The sequence below is a fragment of the Pteropus vampyrus genome, unplaced genomic scaffold (assembly GCF_000151845.1).
Source record: "Pteropus vampyrus isolate Shadow unplaced genomic scaffold, Pvam_2.0 Scaffold113, whole genome shotgun sequence".
NCBI lineage: Eukaryota > Metazoa > Chordata > Mammalia > Chiroptera > Pteropodidae > Pteropus > Pteropus vampyrus.
In genome coordinates, this window is record NW_011888894.1 from 1419292 (window position 1) to 1427636 (window position 8345).

General features: G+C 39.6%; 1 protein-coding gene across 1 annotated transcript; it reads left to right on the plus strand.

Moving 5' to 3' along the window:
- The first annotated feature begins 39 nt into the window (after positions 1-39).
- On the plus strand, positions 40-6745 carry LOC105295789 (polyadenylate-binding protein-interacting protein 2B-like). Its single transcript, XM_011365612.2, has 3 exons — positions 40-81; positions 806-982; positions 1953-6745. Exons 1-3 carry the CDS (start codon positions 40-42, stop codon positions 2007-2009), a joined length of 276 nt encoding a protein of 91 aa, XP_011363914.1. The 3' UTR covers positions 2010-6745.
- Positions 6746-8345: the final 1600 nt, after the last annotated feature.

Sequence of the window (8345 nt, forward strand, 5' to 3'; positions counted from 1 at the left end):
ATCTGTCACCACATAGCCTGTAGGAAAAGGGTTGGCCAAATGCGAAATAGGAGACCTGTTAAAAATCACACAATCTTCAGAGTGGACATACTGTTTCCTAAGAGTCAACGATGTCTACAAACAGTTATAAAATATCCTAGATATGTGTTGCTTTAGTTTAGGACAATCTTTAAGAAATACAGAGTTGTTTAAATATTCATATTATTATTTTGAAAGAAGACTACATAGATGACATCATTTTCTATTGGTATGCCAAAAAGTGTTTTTATATCTTTCTAAGGTTCTGAAAATATTTTTCTCCCTTTGGGCCCTCATTACCAGAAAAGTGGGCCAGAAGCTGAGAGTTAGTTTTGATTTAATTTCCACTATCCAAGAAGTGGTCTAGTTATATAGTTCCTGTACCTTTTTCATAGTTGTAAAATGGGAAATCTAAGAAGAGCTGTGTCTTAACAAGACTGGGAAATGAATTTTAAACTTTAAAAGTGATTTTTTGAAAGTGCCATATGAATGGAAAATAGTTGTGTCACATGTTAGAGATCTTAGAAGATCTATGAAGACCTGGAATTTCTGCTGTTTTGAGTTAACTATTTCCTCAGTCTTATTGTTGACAGAATTTAGTTGAAAAAATTCACATTTATATTTTCTTTAGCCAGTCATTAGAAGCATCTTAATTCTTAGTAGATCTCATACAAGATCATTCTTAATTGCGGAGTAATAACCCCTAAAAGAAAGAGGTGGAGCAAAAACTGAGAAGGATGAGTCCTAATGGGGCCCTAAGTCTGAGCGCCTCACCTTTACTTGCTAGGTGGAGGAGGAGCTGCAGGAGCAAGACTTTTTGGACCGCTGCTTCCAGGAGATGCTGGACGAAGAAGACCAAGACTGGTTTATTCCCTCACGAGACCTGCCTCAGGCTGTGGGGCAGTTGCAACAACAGTTAAATGGACTGTCTGTCAGTGACGGTCATGATTCTGAAGATATTTTGGTAAGAGCCATATGTGGTTCCACATGTGACATAGTGAAAAGAATACAGGATTTGGAGTCACAGACTTTCTTTCTGGCCCTACAACCTTGGGAAAGTCTCTGGAGCTCTCCAAGCCACTATTTCTTCACTCTTGACATGGCATTGATAAATGGGTGCAGTGAAAATGCATTTCACTTCATAAAGCACTGAGAAAACGTTAACGTTGTAGCATCATCAACGTTCATTTTCCCCAGTGGGCTTTTCAAAGTAGAATTGGGATAAATAAAGATAAAAACATGGAAAAGGTTTGGTTTCAAATTATCATTTGCTGCTATCCTTTTCTTTTACTGCCTCTTAAATCTGTATTTACAGTTTTGAACGATGCTGTTACAGAAATTGTTCATTTTAGAGGGAACATACTCCTAAGAGGCTATTTTCCACTTAAAATTAGAAGACCAGATAAATGAATTCTCTGCCTTCCATATTTACTTACAGAATTCTGTGAGTGATTTAGTTCTCACACAACTCATGTTCTGAATGATTGTGCCCTGCACATTGCTAAGGTGCTGGGTATTCACGAGAGTAGAGAACCAAAGAGAGTACAGCAAGATGGAAAAAATTTTTAGATAGATAGATTGATTGATTGATTGATCGTGGAATTCTCTGGTTTGATGGAATTCTCTGATTTTCATTGAGGTAAGGTACTCAATGGAAAAATTATTTTTGGAGTCAAATTTACAAGCCCCTAATGAAAGCATCATGAAGGGTAGCAGGAGTCTAAAGCAGGTAGGAGAAAACGACGTTGGCCAGGGATTAGTACGTCAGGAGCCACTGAGAGCAGCCAGCAATAACATCCTGAGTTATAAGGAATTCTATTTTTTTTTCTCTCCTTAAGGCTGAGAGGAAGGTACTGGTAATAATGGAAGCAGGGAGGAAATGTTTTAAAGTGCTGCTTGCCGTGGGATTTATTATCTCTTGGTTCTTATTTCAGAGCAAAAGTAACCTGAACCCGGATGCGAAGGAATTTATTCCAGGAGTGAAGTACTGAACTGACAGAAAAGCTTTGAGGAGGACTCGTATGTCCCCACATCTGGGGACAGCGCTGCACAAAAAGGCAGAGCTGAAGAGGGGGGCAGGGTGGGCAAGGGGTGCGTAGAGGGGAAGGGAAACAGGGGTTTACCTCGACACTGTGACTGGAGTAACTAAGGTGTTCAGTCTTATTCTGCAAGCCTCTGAATAGTTCTCCTTCATTCTACTGACTTTCATTTTGAGCAGTTTCCTATTATTATTATTATTATTATTATTATTATTTGCAGCTTTTTGGCTTTTTGAGTTAAGGAAATTGCAATCTTTTTTCCCTTCATTAGGAATGTTCTGCTGTGTGTATTTAAACAAAATAAGCTGACCAAGAAAATCTTGGAGTTTACAAATGCCCTGCTCACCTTACTGTGTACTTACAAGGGCATTAAATACCTGGAGAACTACTTATCGAGTCTGTTAAGCTGGATGGATAGAGGGACAAATGGAAGAAGCAAGTGTTACAAACCAGAGTATGCAGCTCAGCTTCCCCAACCCCTGGGGGTATCCTGTGATGAACTGGGATTACCAATAGCTTGCTGAGCCCAGGTCTTCCTACCTTGAACCCCATTCAAGAAAACAGACTTAAAGTACTGGTTTATGGTAACACTTTTGGTGGCTGATGAAAGTTGTAAATCAGAAGGGGAGGACTGTGATGGTTATTGTCACTTGAGTCATACAGTCACTGTCGGCCTACTCTTAAGTCTCTTTACAGCTACCTATCCCTTTCCATCCCAACGCTACTCTGATTTTAAGAGAAAATATTGTTACCAAAGGGGTGTGAGAAGCATGCTGTGCTGGCCATCCACTTCAGCCTGGAGAAGTCATCCTTGAATCCTGTTAGCTGTGTCTTAAATTTATTTTGACAGTTTTTTTTTCCAGCCCCATGAAGACTTGGTTTTCCTGGTAGCTTACTTCCCTTAGAAAGGTTTATGCACTTTTATAAATAAATATATTTTTCAGGACACTAGCAAGAAGCTAAGTTCACAATTTGGATGCTTCTCCCACTATTCAAGACTGCAGAAAAGCCTAGGAGACTGAGTCCCACTTGACCCAGGTGATTGTGACCCACCAGGATAGTTTCAGCGGCTGTAAAATTTTGTCGTTCCCACATGCCCAGCTTTGCGAGTTTTCTAGGATGGGCTCTCTGGATACGTTCCTTTTGTCTTTCCTTCATATAAGTGACAAGTTTTTTGTTTGTTTGTTTGTTTGTTTATTGATACTCATAAGGAACTAAACTGATTCCAGGAGCTGCCTTTGTATGATAGAGATGTAGATGGCATAGTTCAGTCTAAAAGAGCGTGTCCAATCCTAGCGCCATTCTCCTAAGATGAGGACTTGCAGAGGTCTGTGGGAAGTGGCTTCTGTATGACTGCTGCTGTGTTATGTGATAAGCCTATCAGGAAAAGAGCATGTAACTTGAAATAGTCTGTGTAAATTCAGTATGTGGATGTGAGAGAGAGGTTGGAAGGAAAGCTCAAGAGGGTCTGGAAAGCTCAAGAATTTCTCCTTTTTCTTATGAGTCCCTTGACTTTTTGATCAGCCACAGCCTAAGGTCAGATTTAAAATACGAACCTACATCTTTTCCTCATATGAGTCTATAGGATGGCATTATTCAGAAACTGGCCTTCCTTTTTAGGTCACACATCATAGGAGAGTAGCTTAGGGAGCTTGTATTGCCAGATGTGCACATTAATTCCCAAAGCCTCTACCTCGAGAGAATAGAACTCTGACTTATTTTCAGGGAAGGCTATGAATAAAGAAACTTCTTTATTCCAGGTTCAGCTTTCAGCTTGGGTTGTTGCCTCCAATAAGGAAAAGGGCCTTGGATGTACAGAAATAGAAGTTTCTTTCCTGGGGCTGCTAAATCATCTTCATTAGCTTATCCAAGCTCAGAATTCCATAAAGACTGTTGAAAATGTGTTGGGATTGCAGAAAGAGTGATTTTCTAGACCATGGGTGTCGTCATCACAAAGAATACAATGGATTCTTGTGTGGCTCCCAGGCCAGAAAGTGCTACAGGGATCCAGATCTAGCCATTTCTTCATCCTGAAGAAGGCTTGCTCTTCTGATACCGGGGACAGGCTAAGATGCTTAGTTGTCTATCTCAGACTTTTCCTCATAAGAGAGGTTCTGGGTGCAAGCCAGGCTGCACACCCTTACCCTTTAAAAGTGAGGCTGGTATTTATAAGTGTTCATTTTGGTGTTGAATTTAAGTCGCTATTCTGTTGAAACTTTTTTTGGCAACTGGAAGTTTGAGAATTTGTATAGATATAAAATGTGTTTTTTTAACAGTTGCCAATTCTGGTTGGTCCCAGTATTAGCTTACTAGTGATTGACTTCTTATTTTTGTGATTATTGGACTCTTAAAACTCCAAGATGAATATGATCTTATCTCTTGCTCTTCAAGAGGAAAAACATAAAAATAAAAGAAATGCCTTTTCAGCTTCTCCAGGCCTTAAAACTGCAGCAGAATACTTGATGGATATAGCCAAGCCTGAGTACCTGCAGCTTTGGGTCTCTGAGCCAGTTTCAGACTATAGCAGTTGACTTTTGGGGATCATAGAAGGTCAAACCAACAAAAGGTCATAAAGAAAAGGCTGGACCTTTGTAGACCTTCTTTCGTTTCCGAAGTCACAACAGCTGAGACCTTTTTAAGGTTATAATGCTGTGGCTTTAAAAATGTTTTTAGTGAAACACTAAGCATTTTTTCAAATTGTGTATTGCTACAATGTCAAAGTTTTGTCTTGATTTTGGAGAGGCTGGGAAGTAAGGAGTCAGTCATATACTCTGGTAATTACATGTCAGAGAGGAAAGTCGTGAAGAAGTAGCCAAGGAAATAGCTTGACTGAATCTTCTTATAGTGGTGCTGCTGCAAACACGGCATAGAAATGTCAGGAGCCCAGGGATCTACTGACGATGATTGGAGGGGGCAAGTGTTCTTCTATAAGGGTACCAGCATTACAGGTTAATGATGTTTCTTGGTTTAGGTGATGTCAAGGTATGGGAACTGGTGGAAGAGGCCTGACATTTGACCAAGATTTGGAGATGTCCACCTATTGGCAAAGACTGTATATCCCCTGGTATTCTCCTTGGGGGTAATGCAAACCTCATTAGTTTGGAAGGTGGGTGGAGAGAACAGGAGAGTTGACCTAGATCTGGTGTGTATCAGCGACCTTTATCTCCTGCCTCTGCTCACAGTTCCCATGTGAATCATTTCCCCTTCACTGCCCACAGGGATCCTTAGTTATGGTGCCACCACCCTGTGTAGTTCATAAAGTACTCTGCTGCCATCTGAATTTCATCCATACTTGGTTAGTAGCAACTTTGAAAGGTTTTTTTCCCCTTTGTTTTTAATCTTGTCTTTATTTCTCCCATCTTGAAGCTACAATTGGTGACAAGGGACAGGGCAGTAGGAGGCTGACCCAAGGCAACACTTGAGTTTCCTGCTCGCTACTTGACCTTCTGCCCAACCCCCTACTGCTGTCCCCAGTCTAGTTTTAAGGGGGATTATAGGAATACCACAGTTGAGTACACTGATCTTTACAGGGTGTCAGCCAAGGGATTCACAACCCAACCCCCAGGGGACAGAAGAGAAACCTGCAAAGGGACAGATGTACCATCTTTATTACAAAAGAAAAAGCCCCCTTAGATTTTGTTGTTACTAGGTATCTCATTTTTGAGATATGCTGAGCTTTGATCCCCAATCCTACCTTTTTACTGGCTATGTTTTAAGTTAAAATAATGGGAAAAATTTCAAAAATTCTAGGCATTTACTGTAAAACAAAACTGTTTTCACTCTAACTCAACACTACATGATAATCTTGCCCTGTTAATTGTGAACCTTCAGAAATGTTTAATGCTTGACGGGTGGTTTGGGAGGCAGGGACTGTTTTTTTAAACAACTTTATTGAGGCATATTTCACATATCATAAAATTCACCCATTTCAAATGTTCAATCCAGTGATTTTAGTAACTTTCTTGAGTGGCACAGCTATAACCATAACTCAGTTTTACAACATCTTCATCCCCCCTCAATAAGAACCTTCATGCTCATTTGCATAATAATCTCGGTAAATCACTAATTTTTATGTTTGTAAGTTTGCCTTTTCTGGATGTTTTATCAATGGAATCATACAAGATGTGGTCTCTTGCATCTGGCTTTTTTTACTTAGCATATTTTGAGGTTCATCCATGATGTATAAATTGTATTGGTAGTTTGTTCCTTTTTATTGCTGAATAGTATTCCATTGATAGATATACTACATTTTGTCAGCAAAGTCTTTTAAACTTGAATTTCAACCTCCCATGGTCTAAAGGAACCCTCAGAACATAGGACTCTAGGGGAAGCTGCTGTGCATGTCTTATCAGAACCAGCTTTGTCACCAGAAGTTCCACATGAGGAGCCTGAACTGCAGAAATTTTTATAATTTTACAATGTTTTTATAAGGAACTTTTATGCTGTCTACATGTCAGGACTTTTGAAGCATCTGGTAATAAGTATGAGCATGTATTTGAGTGGACAAGAAAGTGAACCATCAATACTGTGTTGGAGATTTTTTCTTCCTTGACTGGATGGGGAATCTGAACTTTCTAAATACAGTATCATATCCATTACAGAGCTGAACTTGTATTAAAGATCACGCTGCCTTTGTTGGACAGATTTGGAGGAAAGGAGGATCGCCAGCAGAGGAGGTTGAAGAGAAAGAGAGTGGAGTTTATGGAACAAGAAGCCCCCACAGGGTCTGTGCATGGCCAAGCTCTTGGTGCAGGTAGTGACATGCTGATGGTGGCCAGGGGGCAGCTTAGCACCTCCAGCAGACCCAGGTCTGACTTTGGACCTTTATCCCTGTTTCACAAGTGTTTAAAAGCTGTTTTCCTCCCCTGCTCCCACCCCTGCAAATAAACACTACATGGTAGTTATTAATACTTCTTTGCAGGAGGAGAAGGGCTTTAAAATTGAAAATAATTTTCATAAAAATATCAAAAATGGAAAAAATTTACTTTTCTAAAAATTTGAAAAACCAAATGGCAGCTGTTGAAAATCTCAATAAAATGAGAATAAAATGCATTTGCTGGCAGTGGTACCCTTTTTTCTACATTTGGGTCATTATATATCATACTGCAGGTGGTGTGCTTGTGGTATAGGAGATTTTTGTCTCAAGATTGATCATAGTTTTAGTTGAATACTTTTCCATTCTAAATAGCATTACACAGTAGTAAAAGCATTGTCTTAGAAGTCACAGACCTGATTGAATTTCACCTCTACCATGTCCTTTGTGCCTCTGACCTGAACTCAGCTTGTTTGTAAAGGTACCATACCTCCCTCCTGGGGCTAATGTGATGTTAGACTGAATATAATTTCAAAATACTGCCTGGCACATAATGGGCACTTAATATATGTAGCAATAGTGGCAATGTGTACAGCTTTGAACAAAAAAAGCAGTAACAAAATCCTTGGGCTTTAAGAGAAATTGGAAAACTTACTTCTATTTCTGGGCAAGTCCTAGGTACCAGAGCTACTGGGTAACAAGGAGACCCTGTCTTTGCTGTTGTGATTAGTTTGATTATCCGTACTCACTCAAGTTTACACCTAGCTGATTCTGAGGGGGCGTTGTCATATGGTAAAAAGATCATGGGACCAGACCATAGCCCATGGGTTTTGTTCTGAGTGCTCTCATTTCTTTGCCTCCTTCCTAAAGCCAGGAGGGAAAAAAAATCTGAACTGATTTGCCAATTTATAGCTTTTTGAGATACTAGTTATATATATATACAGGGACCAAACTATTCACATCCTTAAAGATGTGAATGGTGTATTTATTCATTTAAAAGAGTTCATTAAACTTAATGTTACAGAAAAGCACAGATATTATAAATATGCAGTTCTATAAAGGTGTAAGGGTGTACCCATTTTTACTCCTTAGAGTACCCATCAAGGCGAGGTGACATTCAATGTTTGTTGAGTAAATGGTACAGGGAAGGCTGTGGTGTCCACAAGATCGCACAGGTAGATTAAAGCAGTGCTGCCTTCATCCAAGTCCAGTTCCTGTTCCAAGTTCTCTTGCCTTGGTAGTATGGAATCCCATTATTTGCTCCTGACATTTTATTAGGGAAGATTCTAAGTTTAAATTTGAAGGGAGAAACTCATCAAAAATCACAACTTCCTATGTAACAGAGCCTTGCTAACTGGAAAATAAGGTACCTCATCACATCTCCTTTGGCCAAAAGAACTAGAAACATCTGACCTTGTGCACTTTAATGTTGCCTTCATTTTTTCCAATTGAAATTTATTCAACTTATGTTGACT

What these genes read in the sequence shown, in the direction of transcription:
- LOC105295789 (XM_011365612.2), top strand. Translation starts at nt 40, where the DNA reads ATGCGAAATAGGAGACCTGTTAAAAATCACACAATCTTCAGA. An exon ending in AAAATCACACAATCTTCAGA is followed by an intron (nt 82 to 805) that starts GTGGACATACTG and finishes TTTACTTGCTAG; the next exon opens with GTGGAGGAGGAGCTGCAGGA. An exon ending in ATGATTCTGAAGATATTTTG is followed by an intron (nt 983 to 1,952) that starts GTAAGAGCCATA and finishes TTCTTATTTCAG; the next exon opens with AGCAAAAGTAACCTGAACCC.